The sequence below is a fragment of the Perognathus longimembris genome, chromosome 2, assembly GCF_023159225.1.
Source record: "Perognathus longimembris pacificus isolate PPM17 chromosome 2, ASM2315922v1, whole genome shotgun sequence".
Taxonomy (NCBI): domain Eukaryota; kingdom Metazoa; phylum Chordata; class Mammalia; order Rodentia; family Heteromyidae; genus Perognathus; species Perognathus longimembris.
The window spans coordinates 97073259-97091730 of record NC_063162.1 but is presented as its reverse complement, the minus strand read 5'-3'; the positions used below and the strand labels follow the sequence as shown (position 1 = coordinate 97091730).

The 18472-nt window shown below is 39.6% G+C and overlaps 1 protein-coding gene across 2 annotated transcripts in view; it reads left to right on the top strand.

The window, feature by feature from the left end:
• The window catches only part of Ifrd1 (interferon related developmental regulator 1), a 51643-nt gene extending 42130 nt beyond the window's left edge, over positions 1 to 9513 (top strand). For both annotated transcript variants that reach the window (XM_048339768.1, XM_048339767.1), the window contains exons 9-12: positions 1241 to 1375; positions 4449 to 4577; positions 5222 to 5317; positions 9214 to 9513. In XM_048339768.1, coding sequence (XP_048195725.1) covers positions 1241 to 1375; positions 4449 to 4577; positions 5222 to 5317; positions 9214 to 9303 — 450 coding nt within the window. In that variant the 3' untranslated portion in view covers positions 9304 to 9513. The remainder of the gene's footprint in view (positions 1 to 1240; positions 1376 to 4448; positions 4578 to 5221; positions 5318 to 9213) is intronic.
• Positions 9514 to 18472: the final 8959 nt, after the last annotated feature.

Here is an 18472-nt window from a genome sequence, read left to right as displayed (position 1 = left end):
GTCAAATTTCAGCAAAATAAAATACCAGGAATCAAGTACTCAAAAGGGGTGGGGTTTGGAGTAAAGGGGAAAATGGGGTGGGCAAATTGCATTTGAGAATCCAATGATATCTTGTAAAATTAAGACAAGTGAGGGAATGGGGTAGTCAGGGGTAGGCTCGGTGAGAGTTCTGAAAGAGGTGACACTGATAAAGATATTAAAGATATATTGTTAAATGGTAACTCCTTTATATAGCTACTTAAAGATAATAAAATTAAAAAAAGAGAGCTGGAGGTATGGTTCAAGTAGTAGCCCTGGCCTAGCAAGCTTAAGGCTCTGTTTAAAAACCAATACTAACAAAAATAATCTGTAGAATTGTCGTAAACATTATTCTGCTTGGATTTTAAAATCATGCATCTCTCTTTTAAAAAAGGTAATACTGTAAAAGAACCAAATAGTCAGCAAAATGAATAGCAAATTACCAGCTTTTGAAATACCTTAATAAGGAAATTATTATCATCTTACAATGCAGTCACATCTATTGGGATTTAAATACAGAGATCAGTATAACTTTGTTCTGTTTTAGCTAATTACATTGTATCTTGTAGGGAGCTGCGTTAATGTAGATATAGCTGAATGGGAATGTTAAAGGAAATGTTTCAGATTGCATATTTATAACTTTCACATTAGAGTGGAATGTTTCATAATCTGAAACATTAAGATACAATTGTGAATTTAATAGCAAGAGTATCACATTAATTTCAAGCTTATTTTCCACTAGTATTATAATGTTTTCCACCTTAGTAAGTTAAATCACTTAATTAAACTCCTCAGATACTAATGTGTACAAGTGGGGAAATGTCCAGAATAAGAACTGCTTATGAAACACAAAAAATATTCAGCAAGTCTGAACCACTAGAACTCTGGAGATTGCTTATCCTCTGACCTTTTTAGTTTTGATTAAATAAGTAAGTCTGAGTCATGGTTTCTGGTTTTTAATGTGCTTGTGAAATAGAGTTAAGTAACAACAACAAAACTACCCCAAATGAAGACATTTCTTAAAAGTATTACCACATTAACAAGGAAACTGACGTGGACCAGTAAAGGAATTGTGTGCTTTCAGAAGTATAACTGATAGCTTGTACCTTTGGGATAAGAGAATTGGATTTCAGGGAATGAGTAGTTTGGGACTGGGTAACTGCAGGAGAGGTTGTAACACAAAAACTACTAACAGTAAAATAAAATTGTTTTTCTTGACCAGGACTTTTTTTATGAAGACATGGAATCTTTGACCCAGATGCTCAGAGCTCTGGCTACAGATGGAAATAAGCACCGGGCCAAAGTAGACAAGAGAAAGCAGCGGTCGGTTTTTAGAGATGTCCTGAGGGCTGTGGAGGTAGGCCTCTTAACTACTGTAATAGTCTCATTTTGAAATTAAGTTGTTTTTCAGGCTGAATTTGATAGTTGGGTCATTTTGTTGATTGAATTTTAACTTCAGTCAATTTCACCTCAATAAAAACAATTTCCTCATTTTTAATACCAGAGTACAAGTTTCAAAACAGCGTAAGTGAAGGGTTTATTTTTTCTTATTTTAACGTAAAACTGGAAAGTTCAATGCCATCATAATATTAAGGATACTTCATTAGGTTTTTTTTTTTTTTAAAAATAGAACTGGAGTTATTAGCTCATTGGTAGGCCTTAGGTTCTATTACCACTACTGCAAATTTTTTAAAAAGAAATAAGAAATAAAAAAGAAAGCTACATAGTGATAAAATGTATTCTGCTTTGAACTTGACACCATTCAAGCAATTCTGCTTCATTTATACATACTTAGTCCAATGTTTTTAGTGAACGTGATCAATTTTGCTGCTCTTGTAGTTTCTCCAAAATCCTTTACTTTTAAACAAAATTTTTCTTGAGCTTGCTAGAAATGATAGAAGCTAAAAACACAAAAAATAGAAAACCTCAGATCTTGGCGAAGCTACTTAAAAATCATTATGTGATGCTAGACTGTGTCTGTGGTCTATAACCTGCTTCAGTGTAAAGTAAATAACTGATTTAGAAATCTTGAAGGATTATAGTATTTGGGTAAAATGATCTCCCTGTGGAGGTGTTTCGATCCTAGCAGTTGTCTTTGGCTAGGTAGAAGTGACACCCTGTCTGTCCACAAGTCCCAGGCCAGGACCCAGCACTGATGACCCTGGAGAAGACACATGGGAAATCCCATTGTCTATTAGTACTGTGAGGCTTTGCTATCCTGATCTATTCTCCCTGGCCTCACCCACCCTCTTCTCTTTGGGGATTCAAGGACCTACTTTACCCTTTCATTGGGCTCCTTGTTCTTCCAGCTTCTGCTTCAGTGGCTTTGCCAAAGAATGGCTCCTCTTCAGATCCTTGATAGGTATCTTGTTCCTTTTTCAGTGGAACTTAGCTGTCACTGAGGACCCCCGCTTTTCCAAGGACTCTTAAGTGCAGAGAAGTGTATATCTTAAGTGTGGTAGTGGTTATCACACCATTTCTCTGTCCAAAACCTTTTATGTATTTAGAAGTTCAGTAAAGCCACAAGCAATTAACATAACAGACTGCAATCAGTTTTATTTCCAAGTTCCAGCATAACCTTCAAGCAACAGAATCATCTCCTTTTTAAAGAAAAATAGAAAATAAAGGAATAAGGAATAGTTATTAGCAAAGCCGAACTTTGAGTCCACTGTCCTGTGCTCTCAGCCATGCCAAATATTGCAAGTCAGGTGAGAGAGTAAAGTTCAGTTAAATCTGTCTGGTCAGTGATCACCTTCAGAGGAGGAGCTTCAGTGATGGGAAAAAAGCCAGGTAGCAGTGGATTGCAAGGTGAATGGGGAGTGATTAAGTAGAAGGGTGTATCCCCACTTTATGAGTGTGTTGATGTTGGTGTTTGAATGTAGAACCTGGTACATGGTAAATAGGCACTTTCTCATTTGAGCCCTATTCCAGCCCCGCATTAAAAATTTTTTTTTACTTAGTTATTTTTTGTCAGTTGTGGGGCTTTAACTGAGCCTAGGCAGTGCTGAACCTAGGCTTTTTTTCTCAAGGCTACTGCTCTACCACTTTGAGCCACAGTGCCACTTCTCCCTTCTTAATTTTTTAGGTGGTATGGTTATAATGGGAAAGGGAATAGAATTGATAGCTAGAATGTTTGCTGGAGTTCTTGTGGATTTCTGCGTTGTTTTAGATGTTAGAGACAATGTGGGAGAAAGAACTAGTGCAAAATATTTGACGATAAAAGTTATTATTGCGATTCACCCTGAATTAGGGAGTGAAAGTAATCTGTTACTGGAGAGAGAGAGAAGGAGTAACAGCTAAGGATAGAGATGAGTTTATCTTATTTTCTGAAATAATAGTTAGGTACTACTGATTTGAACTAAATACACCAGGCGGTTACTGTGCCTCACAGACATGCTTTCTCATGCTTTTAATAGCTTATGTGCATTGTAGGTATAGATAGCCTCATACTACAGGCAAAGAACAAACTCAGAGGTTAAGTTGCTTGCTGAAATCACAAACTAGGGAATGGTACATTCATGTAAGTCTGACATTATGTACTATATATAGTGTATGTATAATGTATACACTGTGTGTGGCTTATATACAGTATATAGTATATATATATATATATATATATATATATATATATATATATATATATACCCAGAGGTTTGTGTATACGTAGAGGTGTAGGTATGTATGGGGCACATGGTTGGCACAATCTTGTTTTGAAGTTCCATTGTCTCTTGTCCTATAAAAGCCAGCAGCTCTGTTCCTGGTTACTCTTATATAGTTAAGGTTCTTCAAATAATTAAGCAGTTTTCTTTTTTATCAAGTTCTACCATTCTGGGTGACATCCACTGGGAGTTTTCTGCATTTCTCCAGTGACTTACTTTGATTTCTCTGGGCTATGTTTCCATAGTGAGACCTTAGAAATGTTCTTCTGACATAATTGCTCTATCTCTGAAATCTTACACTTGGTACTGCCTCTCATTCTGGTAAACCTTGCTGAGATTTCTTGGAATCCTCTCCACACACACATACATACACACCAGCCATTTGTTCATTGCTCTTGCTTGTAGTTACTTGTTTTCTATCATCAGCACTCATGCAAATTTTGTCTTTCCAACTTGGAGCCTTCTCTTTACATCCTAGTCTAGTACAAACACCTGACATTTCCTTTCCCCAAGTTTCTCAAGTGCTTTTAAAATTTTTAAATGTTCACAATAATGTGGTTTTGTTTATAATTGTTATTTCATTTAAATGTAGTTGTGGCTTGCCTGTGCAGTTAGATGAATTCTGCACCCTTACAATACAATAACAATTCTCGGTCTGTCTACATCTCTGATTTGCAAAGTTCTGTTTAAAACATTGTTCATTTAAATTGTATTTATTCAATCTCTGGGTCATTTTATTACCTGTGATAATTTTGCTTTTCTGTTGGCTAGGAAAGGGATTTCCCAACAGAAACTGTTAAATTTGGTCCAGAACGCATGTATATTGATTGCTGGGTCAAAAAACACACCTATGACACCTTTAAGGAGGTTCTTGGATCAGGGATGCAGTACCACTTGCAGGTAAGCAAGATCTTTTTTGAGGGTGTTTGCTTTTAAATTAAGGAACTATTTTGAATATAGTTCACTTAATTAACTTTTGAAGTTAATTGAATATTCAGAATGCTTCCAGATATTTGGAAACATTATTTTTTAAAAATAAGAACGAGGGCTGGGGATATAGCCTAGTGGCAAGAGTGCCTGCCTCGGATACACGAGGCCCTAGGTTCGATTCCCCAGCACCACATATACAGAAAACGGCCAGAAGCGGCGCTGTGGCTCAAGTGGCAGAGTGCTAGCCTTGAGCGGGAAGAAGCCAGGGACAGTGCTCAGGCCCTGAGTCCAAGGCCCAGGACTGGCCAAAAAATAAAAAATAAAAAAAATAAATAAATAAATAAATAAAAATAAGAACGAATAAATCTGAAGCTTTGCTTTTGATTGTAAGTCTGCTTGAACATTACCAAAACAAAAAGCAAACAGCTTCACATAGCTTTCTTGGATTCAAGGCACTGGAAAACAATTTGTGTGGGGGCTGAACAAAATGTAAATGACCTAAGTTCATACTTAACATCTTCTACATCATTTATGTTAATCAGATACACTCTAACTAGTGAAATAGAGCTGTGATATTTAATACTGAACCTGACTGCCTTTTTCTTTGACATTAGTCAAATGAATTCCTTCGCAATGTGTTTGAACTTGGACCCCCAGTGATGCTTGATGCTGCAGCACTTAAAACAATGAAGATCTCTCGCTTTGAAAGGGTACAGTTTTATCTTTGTTTTTAATACACTAAAGAAAAATGGAGTCTGAGCTTATATTCTGTCCCAAGTTCCTATAATTTAGCTGTGCCTACTGAAACATTATTTTTGTTTTCCTAATGTATATGGTACAGAACAACTGCTAACAGCTTAAAGGGCTCAACCAGGAGTGATTTATAATCCTAGTTACTAGGATACAGAGATGTGTGTAAGGGTGGGGGTGTGGCTGGGGGGAGGGGAGAGGTAAGGAGTTGTTTTGGATGCGGTTTTGTTTTGGATGAAGGTAATTTTTTTAGTTCTGCATATATTTTAGATATGAGGCCTTTGTCCGTTGTATGACTGGTAAAGATCTCCCAATCTTTGGGTTTTCTGTTTATCTTGCAAGCTATGTCCTTTGCCGTGCAGAAGCTCTGCAGTTTGATGCAGTCCCATTTGTCCAACCTTTCTTTGATTTGTAGCCTTTCTGGGTCTTTGTTAAGGAAGTTCTGTCCTGTGCCAAGGAGCCCAAGTGTTTCTCCTACTTCTTCCTTTAGTATTTTCAGGGCATCTGTTTTGATTTCAAGGTCTTTGATCCATTTGGAATTGATTTTGGTGCAGGGTGATATATAAGGATCTAGTTTTAGTTTGTTGCATGTGTTGAACCAGTTTTGCCAGCACCATTTGTTAAAGAGGCTATCTTTCTTTCAGACTATTTTTTTAGCTCCTTTATCAAAGACTAAGTAGGCGTAGTTCTGCAGGTTCATTTCTGGGTCTTCAATTCTGTTCCATTGGTCTTCAGGCCTGTTCCGGTGCCAATACCAAGCTGTTTTTATTACTATAGCTTTATAATACAGCTTGAGGTTGGGTATTGTAATTCCTCCAGCACTGTTCTTTCTGCTTAGGATTGTTTTTTCTATTCTGGGTCTTTTATTGTTCCATATGAATTTCTGGATTGCTTCCTCTTATTTCATTAAGAAATGGTGTTGGGATATTAATGGGTATTGCATTGAATTTGTAGAAACCCTTTGGCAATATTGCCATTTTGATTATATTAATCCTCCCAATCCAGGAGCATAGGAGAGTTTTCTATTTACTTAGTTCTGCCTTAATTTCATTTTTCATGTTTTTAAAGTTCTCATCATAGAGGTCTTTCATTTCTTTGGTTAAGGTTATTCCTAGGTATTTTATGTTTTATGAGGCTATTGCAAAAGAAGTTGCTTTCCTGATTTCAGCCTCAGCGTTCGGGTCATTAGCATATAGAGATGCCATTGATTTTTGAGGGTTTATTTTATATCCTGCAACTTTGCCAAAGTTTTGGATCAGCTCTAGTAGTTTGGGGGTAGAGTCTATGGGGTTCTTTAGGTATAGGTTCATGTCATCTGCAAAGAGAGAAAGTTTAACTTCATCTTTTCCTATTTGGATCCCCTTTATATTTTCTCCTTGCCTAATTGCTCTGGCTAGGAATTCTAGTGCTGTGTTGTAGTTTTTCACCATTTAGAATTAAGCTTGCTGTTGGTTTGTCATAAACTGCCTTGATTATATTCAGGAATGTTCCCTGCAATCCCAGTTTTTCCAGGGCTTTTAGCATAAATGGGTGCTGGATTTTATCGAACCCTTTTTCTGCATCCAGTGATATAACCATGTGGTTCTTTATGTTACTCCGGTTGAGGTTGTGGATTACATTAATTGACTTGGGTATATTGAACCAACTTTGCATCCCTGGGATGCATCCAGTTTGATCGTGGTGTATGATTTTTTTTTTTTTTTTTTTTGCCAGTCCTGGGCATTGGACTCAGGGACTGAGCACTGTCCCTTGCTTCTTTTTGCTCAAGGCTAGCACTCTGCCACTTGAGCCACAGCGCCACTTCTGGCCATTTTCTATGTATATGTGGTGCTGGGGAATCGATCCCTGGGTTTCATGTATGGGAGGTAAGCACTCTTGCCACTAGGTCATATTCCCAGCCCAGTGTAGAAATTTTTATTTTAAAATGTGTATTTAGAAGTTTCTTTTTAATTAAATTTTATTGACAAGGTGTTGTGCAAAGGGGTACAGTTACATAATAAAGCAGTGAATACATTTCTTGTGATATCTTACACCTTCATTTTTCTTTGTCTTCCCTAGGTCAGGTAGGCACATATACAATATCCAATGTACCAAAATCATATACAGTAACCACGTAGGGTACGCCACAGGAAATTCACCTAGAACTTTAAAGATAACATCAACAGTACAATGCTCCTGTGTCCTTCTCTTTGAGTTGTTTTTGATGTTTAGTAGTTATTTGGTTTTTGATACATAATGTAAAGTCTCTGACCCAGACATGTGGAAATACCATTTGAAAAGAAGTTTGTTGTTTTGCAGACATGGTCTCTACTGCCCTCCCTCCCTCCTTAACAGTCATATATCAAGGAAACCATGCCCATGTTCTGTGTGTTCTAGGCTTGTCTTGCTCAACGTAATTTGTTCAAGTTCTGACCATTTCCCTGAGAACACCAATATTTTATCATTTCTAATCACGATGTAGTATTCCATGTGTACAGGTACCACATTTTTTTAATCCATTTGTCTGTAGTGGGGCATCTGGGTTATTTCCATATTTTGGCTATTGTGGATTGTGCAACAATAAACATGGATGTGCAAATATCTTTATGATATCTTGAGACCTGTTGTTCAGGATAGATGCCTAGGAGTGGTATGGTTGGGTCATAGGGTATGTCTATGCTGAGCTTCTTAAGGAACCTCCATACTGTTCTCCAAAGTGGTTGTACTACTTTGCACTCCCACCAACAGTGGAGAAGGGTTCCTCTTTCCCTGCATCCCCTTCAACATTTGTTGTTGCCTGGGTTCAGAGTATAGGCCATTCTAACTGAGGTGAGGTGGTATCTCAGGGTTATTTTTATTTGCATTTCCTTTACTGCCAGGGATGTTGAACATTTCCACATAGGTTTCTTTGCTATTTTTATCTCTTCTCCTGTGAAGTCTCTCTTTAGCTCCTTTGCCCATTTAATAATTGGTTTACTGAATTTGGAGGGAGTTAGATTTTTGAGTTCTCTGTAGATGATGGATATTATTAGGCCTTTGTCTCTTGCTGTGCTGGTGAACATCCTTTCCTTTCCCATATGGTTGGCTGTCTTTCTAGTTTAGTGGCTATGTCGTTAGCCGTGCAGAAACTTTTTATTTTGTAGTAGTCTCATTTGTCGAGTCAATGTTATGGTCACATAGTTAATTGCTAAACATATTAAAACTTTATAGATAAGAAGCATTTTTACATACTCTTTTGAGTTTTACAAGAAAATACGGGGTCAATCATGACTTGATTTGTATTTTGTGATTGCTTTCCAAAGCTACTCTTCCATTTGTAGTGAAAATGAAAGCATTTTACTCTAACACCCAGATTTGAATTTCATGGTTGTTGTTTTTTTTTCAGTAAGCTTATTAAAATGGCACTCCTCGTATTTTTTTTTTAATTGACAGCCAAGTAGGGCTTTTTCACCTAAGTAATATTCTGTGTTTTCCTTGATCAGATTGGTGTCATTACTTTTATTTTATTTTAATTTGTTATTTTATGCATTTGTTTGTGTTGGTGCGTGTGTGCACATGTACACACTCATGTACCATGTACATGCTCAATTTCATGCTTACCATCTGGGGATTAAAGCCAGAGCCTTGGCATGCTAGACCACACTCTACCTCTTGAGCTATCCTCCTAGCCCTGACTGAATAATTTTCTTAATATGGAGAAGCTATTGATTATGCTAATTTCCACCCTTATTCTTCATGTGATGTTGGCATGGTTCATAAACATTTAGAAAGTTTGTTGGGTCAAATTAACTCATTCCTTTGTGATTTTTATCTTTTCTCTCTTTATATAAGATAATTTTTAATCTTACTGATTCACATATATTTTTCTTCATTTCAGCATTTATATAACTCTGCAGCTTTCAAAGCTCGAACAAAAGCTCGAAGCAAATGCCGAGATAAGAGAGCAGATGTTGGAGAATTCTTCTAGATTTTCAGCATTTGATTACTATTTTCTAATTTCTTTATTATTATTTTTGCTATTTCTAATGTATATAAGCCTTAGAGACGGTTTTTATCTTGGTCAGCTTAATCTTTTTAGTAAGGGTGGGTTATATTATAATTTAATGTACAGTATTAAAAATGATGAGTTCTGATTATTGGATATTCTCTGTAAATCAGTAAACATGAGTAAAATGTTTGTACTGTTCATATTCTATTTATGTAGAGAGCAAAAAGAATGGTATTTTACTTGATGTCATGATCACAAAAATCATTAGCCAAGGTCTAATTTCTTTTACTTTGTGGTTGCTAAAAATACCAGCCCCATACGTACAAGGTTTTTAATATCTTTGACATGAATTCTGGATTGAAATTTTTCCTTGGGAAAAGTTACTGTATTTTAAATCTTAAGTGGAATGTAACTGTTCAGATTCTGTCACTGGATCAACAAAAGGAAGTATATCATGAGACTTGACAGCTGGACCTAAAGGCCGTTCAGTCCAGCTGTTTGGAGTTCCTGGTGAATTAGCCTATGCCAGAAATGTTGCTGACCTTCACCTTCCATACCAAGAAGACTCACCTCAGCTTCTGCTACATGAGACCTTGTACTTTTCACTTTGAAATAAAGATGTTTTTAACTTAAAAAAAAAAAAAAAAAGCTGCCTTTTTTTTTTTTTTTTTTTTTTTTGCCAGTCCTGGGCCTTGGACTCAGGGCCTGAGCACTGTCCCTGGCTTCTTTTTGCTCAAGGCTAGCACTCTGCCACTTGAGCCACAGCGCCACTTCTGGCTGTTAGAAATCGGCCATATGTGGTGCTGAGGAATCGAACCCAGGGTTTCATGTATACGAGGCAAGCACTCTTGCCACTAGGCCATATTTCCAGCCCACGGCTGCCTTTTTAACAGAAGAAAATATTACAGCTTTGAGATACAGAGTTCAAAATGACTGGAGCCAGGTAGGAGAGGTCTGAAGACAAAGTTTTATTTGTATATTTGGAAGCATTAACATAGATGAAAATGTGATAAACTTATTTGAAAACATTAAAGTGGAAAAAAACACATACAATTGGGGATCAAGTTACTAGCTGTTAAGACTTGTTGGTGGTCACTCCTATGAGGTATTTTATTTGAATTTAAATTTTATTTGAAAATGCAGTATTAATATGTATAATTGTACCGTAGCTTAAATTGTAACTCAAAAGAGCAGGTTTGGTTTCGAATCCATAGACATGCACTGTTGGTTTTCTTGCTATAGAAAGCAGAGAGGGATGGGAAGTGTCAAGTTGTAAAGAAGTACCCAAACCACTTCAGAGGTGTGGTTCCCAGCTATTCTTCCCACTGCCTCAACAACCAGGTCTGATGTCCCTGCTGGGTGTGAGAGCATTATCTGGCTCATGAAGTTCTTGGTGCCTAAATCCCTACCTCTAATCCAGCGGGATATGAGGCATGGGTGCCTGGAGCTTGGGTTTGTGGATGTCACTTCATTTTTGAAGAATGCTAGAGCCATGGGTAACAAATTGCAAAGCGTTTTTCGAAAAGATACTACATAAGCATATGTATTTTTCAGAATGAAGCCTTTATTAAATGACATTAACAGTTTAATAATAATGCAAGTTTTAAAGGAATAATGTTCCATCTTTTCCATCCCTATCTTTTTTCCAGGAGATACAAAGAGCCTTTGGGTTTTTCCCACCCTTGGATATTTTATTAGCAGCAAGTAGTTAAAAAAAAAGGATTCATTTTGATATGTCCATATGTGCATACAATGAACCTTGATGGGACTTGGCGCCTGTCACTCTCTTCCATCCTCTTTTCAAATCAATTTCAGCAAGCTTTATTGTAATATTTTCCCACAAGTAAATAAATTGTTTTGGCCATAATTACCCTCCTATATTCTTTCCATTCGTCCTTCCATGGTAGTACCATCCCATCAAAGGACCTGTTTGACCTTTCTGTCACTTAACACTTTAGATAGGTTAATTGCTGAGGGTTTCAACATGGTATTATACACGTGATAACAGTATTTTAATCAGATTGACCCCTACTGCCATTCTCACTCTCAATTTCCCCATTCCCCCTGGTGGTGGTATCTTGGTGTCATTTCTGTTTTATGCTTTGGGGCCGAAGGAAGGCATGGATCAGTTCTAAAGGGCTTGCCTCACAAGTGCAAGGCCAAGTTCATACTTCAGTACTGCTGAAACTCCTCAAAAACCTTGTGCTTTAACAGCTATTTAATATTTTTAGACATTTGGCCAACTTACTGTGACAGATTTTTTTCCCCAATGTGCTTTTGGTTAACTCATCATTGTCCTCTTTAACTGTGATCACATGAAATTGTTGGCTTGAGTTAGGACCCATGCTTCTATTCTCATGCAACAATTGTCCTAGAGTTAACAGTCCTTGTTTTTGACTATATAAATGTCACACATTTTCCTCAGTCCCAAGCAAGTTTTTGTATGTTTATTATCTTGTCCTCCCCTCTACATATACACTGTGTGTGTTGTGAATTGCCTGAGACTGGTGTTCTTGAATCGGTCTTCATGCCCTATTCTTTTTCTAATGCATTTTTCTCTGGGACATGAAATGACTCCTGTATATAGATAGCTTCATGCTTCAGTTTGCCTCCAGGTGCTATACCTACTGAATTCTACAGGATCATTCAATTTGCTCTACCACAGCTACACCATTCTGTCTCCCTAAATTCAGGCTGTTTTTTAGCCTCTTCAGTATTCTTTCTTCCTACTTCAGCAATTTTGATTCCTGGTCTTCCTTTTTAATGGGGTTTGGGGAGGAAGAAAGAAAGGAGTGTTAGGAATGTTAAACTGCAATACTGAACTTTTATAGATGGATGACTTGCAAAATCAATGGGTAATTGCTAGAGACAGGGTGAGACTTGATGTGTTAACATGCTTGAGTTTCTCTTGAGAGTGAAATGCTATGTGATAGACCCTGATAGTTGTTTGATTCCCTGCCCAATTTATTTTAAGGCTAAAGGGTGTGTGTGTGTGGTTTTTTTTTAAAGGGTGGGGACTTTTTTTTAAGGGTGGGATCTGAATCCAGTGTCTCATACTCGTTAGGCAAGCATTCTACCCCTGGAGCCATGCCTTCAGCACCAAAGAAGCAGTCAACAGCTGTGACTCATGCCCTTGAAGGCACTTACTGAATTTCCTGGGAACTGGATTTAGATGTCTTGGGATAATATTTGAAAGATAAAAGCAAAACACTTTAAAACATCTGAACTAAAACAATTCACGTGGTATTTCCTTATGACTCAGAAGTTCATGTGGCTTTTTAGGTACATAAGACAAGATGAAGGGCTAGGAGTTTGGACTAGTGGTAGAGTGCTAGCCTAGCATGCATGAAGCCCTGGGTTCGATTCCTTGGTACCACATACACAGAAAAGGCCAGGTGTGGCACTGTGGCTCAAATTGTAGAGCACTATCCTTGAGCAAAAAGAAGCCAGGGACACAGTGCTCAGGCCCTGAGTTCAAGTCTCAGGACTGGCAACCAACCAACCAAAAAGATGAAGTAGGCTGTCTTGCTTTGCATATATTTCAATTCAGATTTCATCTCTGCCATTTGTGTATCCTTGATTACTACTGCAAAAAGTAGTGAGGTTACAAGGACAGGAAAAATGTAACAAAATGGTAGCTAATGTGAATGTTCTAATTTTTCAGAGAAGTTTAGTTTCTAAGTGCTTTTGTTAAGAGGATTCAGTCTTCCTCTGTGAATTGACTTCCAAGTATGAATGACGCCTAAGAAAAATAACATTTCTGTTCCCCCTAAGTGGAATGGCGTCCTGTGGAAAATACTTGTAAGAGATTATGTGCAGTGTGTGCTGGATGAATAGTGTCCACCTTCTGGGGTAGCTCAACCTGTGGACCAGAGTCTGGGCTTGTGTGGTCACAGTTATCACCAGAGTATATGTAATCCATGTTGTGCCAAGTCGCGAAACCACCACCAAGAAGATCACCGAGACTCAGACATTCCGAAATGCAAAAGCAAGGCAAGGCTTTATTTAAGTGAGCTGCAAATCGGGCTTCGTCCTATCCACCGACACAGCGGAGGTTAGGAGGGAGCCCTGAGCTGTGATTACACAGGGCTTATAAAGGCAAAGAACAAGGTTACAACAATCAGGTGTTCAAGCAAGCAAGATTAGGACACAGGTACAAATCTGATTGGCTCAGGGTTCGATTCTAAAATGGGGTTCACGTGGTAAAATGGGGTTCACGTGGTAAAATGGGGCCTGACTTCAAAGTCTGGCACTTCATTTCCCCCTTTTTCTTTTTGGTACCTTGGGAGCCAATCATGGCTCCATTCTGTCCATTTCAATGGCTTGCATGTCTAGGGGATGATATAGAGGTAAGGCATGGGCCAGTAGGGCCCAATGTAGTAACCAAAGGGCCTGTCACCATTTCTTACAAGAATAGTCTCTGTACCACTGTTTTGCATGCCTCTAGTTTATCCTGCCTCATCTTCCCAAAAACAACTCTGGTCCCTTGGTTTTAAAGGGGGGCTGATGGGTGAAGATCATCCATCTTCTGTAACTTCTTCAGGCTGACTCAGGGGCGTTGACCTTACCTAGCCAGGAACCTATAACCTTAGTCTACTTTACCAAGGGACTGCAGGATTACTGCAAACTGAAAATTAACTTTCAGCTATACAGACTTACCATTAGCTGTATAGTGTTTAGTATCCAAATGTAAGCAACAAAATAATACATAAACTTCTCAGCTGTGCTCTAAGGGTCAGGTGGCTATACCCGTATTCCTGAGAAAGCCCAAAACTACCTAAAATAAGGGGGTCACCTCACTTTGGAGTGAGCTGCCAAAATAACATCAACACTAGCCAGGGTAGTAAGGAAAGAAGGCAAAAAGAAAATTATAACAATATTCAGTCTTTCTTTTCTTGAGGCGAAGGCGAAGCAGCTGAGTTGGGTGCTTGGAGACCTCCCATGTTCCACCACAGTAGTTGTCGTCCAGGGCAAAGGGGTCAGCTGGCCTGGCGTGGAAGCAATGAACCCAAGTGGCGATGCCGTCTAGGGTTCCTTCCACTGTGGTTCTAAGGATTTCAGTCCCCTGGTCTGAATAAATGGGGGGTAGGGACAGAAGCAGAATCATATAATGCCTTAAATTGGGGTCACATTCTTGTGCACAAGCTGCAAATAATCGAGTTTATACAAAAATTGAGCATCATCCAAATCAGCAAGCAATTCAGTCTGAAGGCTAGGGATAATGGGCGGGGGGTACCCGTACATTATTTCAAAAGGAGTAAAGCCAAGCTGATAGGGAGAATTTCTTACTCTAAGCAGAGCAAAAGGAAGGAGTGACACCCAGTCTGCACCAGTCTCTAAGGCCAGTTTAATTAAGGTTTCTTTTAGAGTCCGATTCATTTTCTCTACCTGTCCTGAACTCGGGTCTATAAGCACAATGCAATTTCCAATCCATCCCCAGTGCTGCAGCTATTCCCTGACTTACTTTTGAGACAAAAGCCTGTCCGTTGTCTGACCCAATGGGGGATGGGAAGCCATACCTGGGTAGGATTCGCAGTCTCATGCTTTGTTGGATAGGCTTCAACCCATGCTGAAAAGGTGTTTACAAAAACTAGCAAATATTTGTAATTTCTGTGAAATCTACTTCCCAATACATGCCTGGCCTATTCCCACAGAGGCGAGCTCCTTTAGAAATCTGTTGATTGGGGGCATTGGCAAGCTGACAGGCCTTGCAATTTTTAACAATATCTTCAATAAGTTGATCTCCTTGTCTAATTTTCACTTTGGAGTGTCGGAACAAGACCTGCATTTTTCGAGTTCCCATGTGAGAAACTCAGTGGATTCTCTTAAGGATCCCCTTACCCAGCCCTTGTGGCAGGATAAGTTTCCCTTCACAAGTTTTCCACCAGTCATTGTCTCCCTCTCTGTCCAGGGGTTTGTGGGCCATGGGAATTTTCTTTATCCACTCCAAGTCTTCTTGGGAATACTGGGGCACAGGAGGCAAAGCTCATGGCCCTGGGTCTACTAAAGTCTGATCCCAGGAACTCTGACTTGTCTGGCTGATTTAGGCACAGGGATTTTCAGGAAAGTCTCTTTATGTGCATCTGACAGCCAACGCTTGCCCTCTCTTAATATGAAGCCCAGATAGGTGACTTCAGGTTTATAAATTTGTGCCTTTTAACATTCTAGTTTGTAAAAGCTTTTTCCTGACTGGCTGGGGAACTGATCTCTGATGACCTAAAAAAATTACCTTTGCAGGCCTTTAACAGATCTCAATAAGGACACAATCTCACAATCTCAGGTCTACAAGCTTTCTTTCCTAAACAGTTGTATCAGCTTAAAATTCTCACTGCCCGTCAGAGCTTTGAGGAAATGCGGGGGGTTGAGATTTTAATCTATCCTCTCATTTGACAAACTTACCCTTACTAACCACTATCACAGATGACTGGCAAGTTCCTACCCAGTAGAAAGACATGGGCATTGGAAAGGCATGCTTATGAACTATTCTTCTAGGACTTCCCGGCTTTGATTAACTTTTGAAAGGCCAAACAGGAGTAACTCTAGGATCTGACACCATCTCTGCCATCCAAGCAGTGGCTTACTGCCTCTGGATGCTCCATCACTTTTGTCCCAGGAGGAGTGACTTTCCACTGGACTTGGACTCAGGGCCTGAGCGCTGTCCCCCAGCTCTCCAGCTCAAGACTAGCACCCTACCACTTTGAGCTCCACAGAACTCCGTTCCCAGCACTCTGCTGGCTGATTAGAGAGAGACAAGTCTCTCACAGGGACCTTTCTCTGCCCGGGCTGGCTTCGAACCGCAGATTCAGATCAGTGAGTCTTATAAGGGGCCACTTTACTCCAATTATAAGCAACAAGGTGGTCCACACAGAAGTAGTTTTTAAGCATGCTCTCTTACCTGGAACTTATTAAGGGCCAGTATTAGATCTCAACAAACTTGTAGGAATCACCTGTGCTTCTTTGTGGGCCTGCTGGAAACGGTTACAAAAAACCTACAAAGAAGCTGGAATGGCAATTAAACATTTTGGTAGCCATAATTCTCCTTTTCTCACTTTGCAATAATTATTTAGGACAATTTTACTTCCAAACTTCTTATCTAGAAATGTATTCTTGATTTCCAAAGCCTTTTTAACACTAACACAACATTTTAGCTTTTATCTGCATAGGAAAAACTGAAGCTCACAGGCATTCTGAAACCAGGTGCCGCCCTTTGCCTACGGGCTGCTTGTTTCAAAAGAGCCTCTTTTTTTTTTTTCTTCAGTCCCAATTACTGCATGGTATGAAGACCTTTGAATTTTTCCTTAATGCAAGAATTACAATTAGAAATACTTATCCGTTCAGCTTTCCAATATATTAGTGAGAAACATTGGCCCATGTTGCCATTTCTTCCTACATACATAGAGTTAATGAGAGTTTACTTCTATCCCCATTAGTTTAGTATATATATATATATATATATATATATATATATATATATCCCTTTAAAATCCAAATTTCTGACACTTAGCTCTGATTTTTTAAATTTTAATTAAAGAACCCTGAGAAATCCTTTAAAACATTTGGTAATGCCCAAACTTGATGACCCTTTGACTTTAAACAAACTTAGTTTTGCATCATACTGCAGTCTTGAACATGTTCACACTCACACATGCACACAGACATACATTTTCAAAAGATCTTAAAGTGCGCTGAATAAGCATCGGCTGTACATTTTAAGACAAAAACCTTTAACAAATGATTTTAGCATTCTCCAGCATCATTTTCCAGGGCTTGATAGTTTTAGTAAAACATTTTAGCACACCAAACAATTTTCTGCTTAAGAAGGCTGGGTGGGGGTCCCCCTAGAGTTCTTTTTTGTGGACACTCTCATGGATTAACTGTGGGCTGTCACCTGTACATCTTTCCAGTGAGCTAAAGTCAAGTCCAGGGGAGTGGAAGGAACGTTCCCCATGATCCGTTTGTCAGTCAGGCACAGCGCAAGAAAGAAACACACAAAAATAATCACAGGCACAAAGACCAGACAACACTTACAGACAGACTTAGGGAGCCGCGGCTTACAGGTTGGACTGTGTCTCTCCTGCCCCTGTGAGAGGGCAGACCACACAGTCTCACTGAGTCTCTCCTGCCTCTGTGAGGGGGCAGACCACACAGTCTCACTGTGTCTCTCCTGCCCCTGTGAGGGGGCAGACCACATAGTCTTGAGGCTCTCTCTCTCCCATTCCTGTGTAGGAGCGGACCAGACAACCCCGAATATAGAGTGGACTGGATGAGCGCCCCTTAGAAGGGCCTCCCGGTCCAGTCCTTCAGGTTCAGTGTGGTAGTGGGAAGCCTGAGCCCCCTGTGGAGGGCTTGAGGTGTCCTCCAAGTCCTCCAGGACTGCCCATATGAGCGTGTCCACTCTGGCTGTCCTTCACTACCTACAGGTTCAGATTCAGGTGGCTGGTCAAAACAGAAAACAAAACTACAAATCACACAGACAGAGACACACAGAATGAACAGCGCTATTTTCTTACCTTTGGAGTTTGGGGCCATCCCGGACGAGCCCCCAAATGTTGTGCCAAATCACGAAACCACTACCAAGAAGACCACCGAGACTCAGACATTCCGAAATGCAAAAGCAAGGCAAGGCTTTATTTAAGTGAGCTGCAAATCGGGCCTCGACCTACCCACCGACACAGCGGAGGTTAGGAGGGAGCCCCGAGCTGTGATTACACAGGGCTTATAAAGGCAAAGAACAAGGTTACAACAATCAGGTGTTGAAGGTTGTTTGGAGCCTAGAGGCACCACTGGTAGGTGATGGAACCCTGAGGCAAAGGTGATGGTGGTAGAAGGAAGTTATGTCATGGGAGGGTGGGGTGATGGGATCCTGCCCCTTGCTCTCTCCTTGTTTCTTGGCTGCCTGTGAGGTAAGCAGCTCCTGCCATACACTACACCATGATGTTCCGTGCCACAGCCACAAAGGCAATGGGGCCAAGCAGCTGAACTAAAAACCTTGAAAATGGTGGCCTCAAACTTTAAAAATACTCATCCTTGTGATTGCAAGGCTGGTGCTTCTACTTGAGCTACATCTCGAGCCCTGATTTTCTATGGTGATTTTTTGAGACAGTATTGCTTCCTGTCTGGACATGTGCCTGAGTCATGAATCGCTACT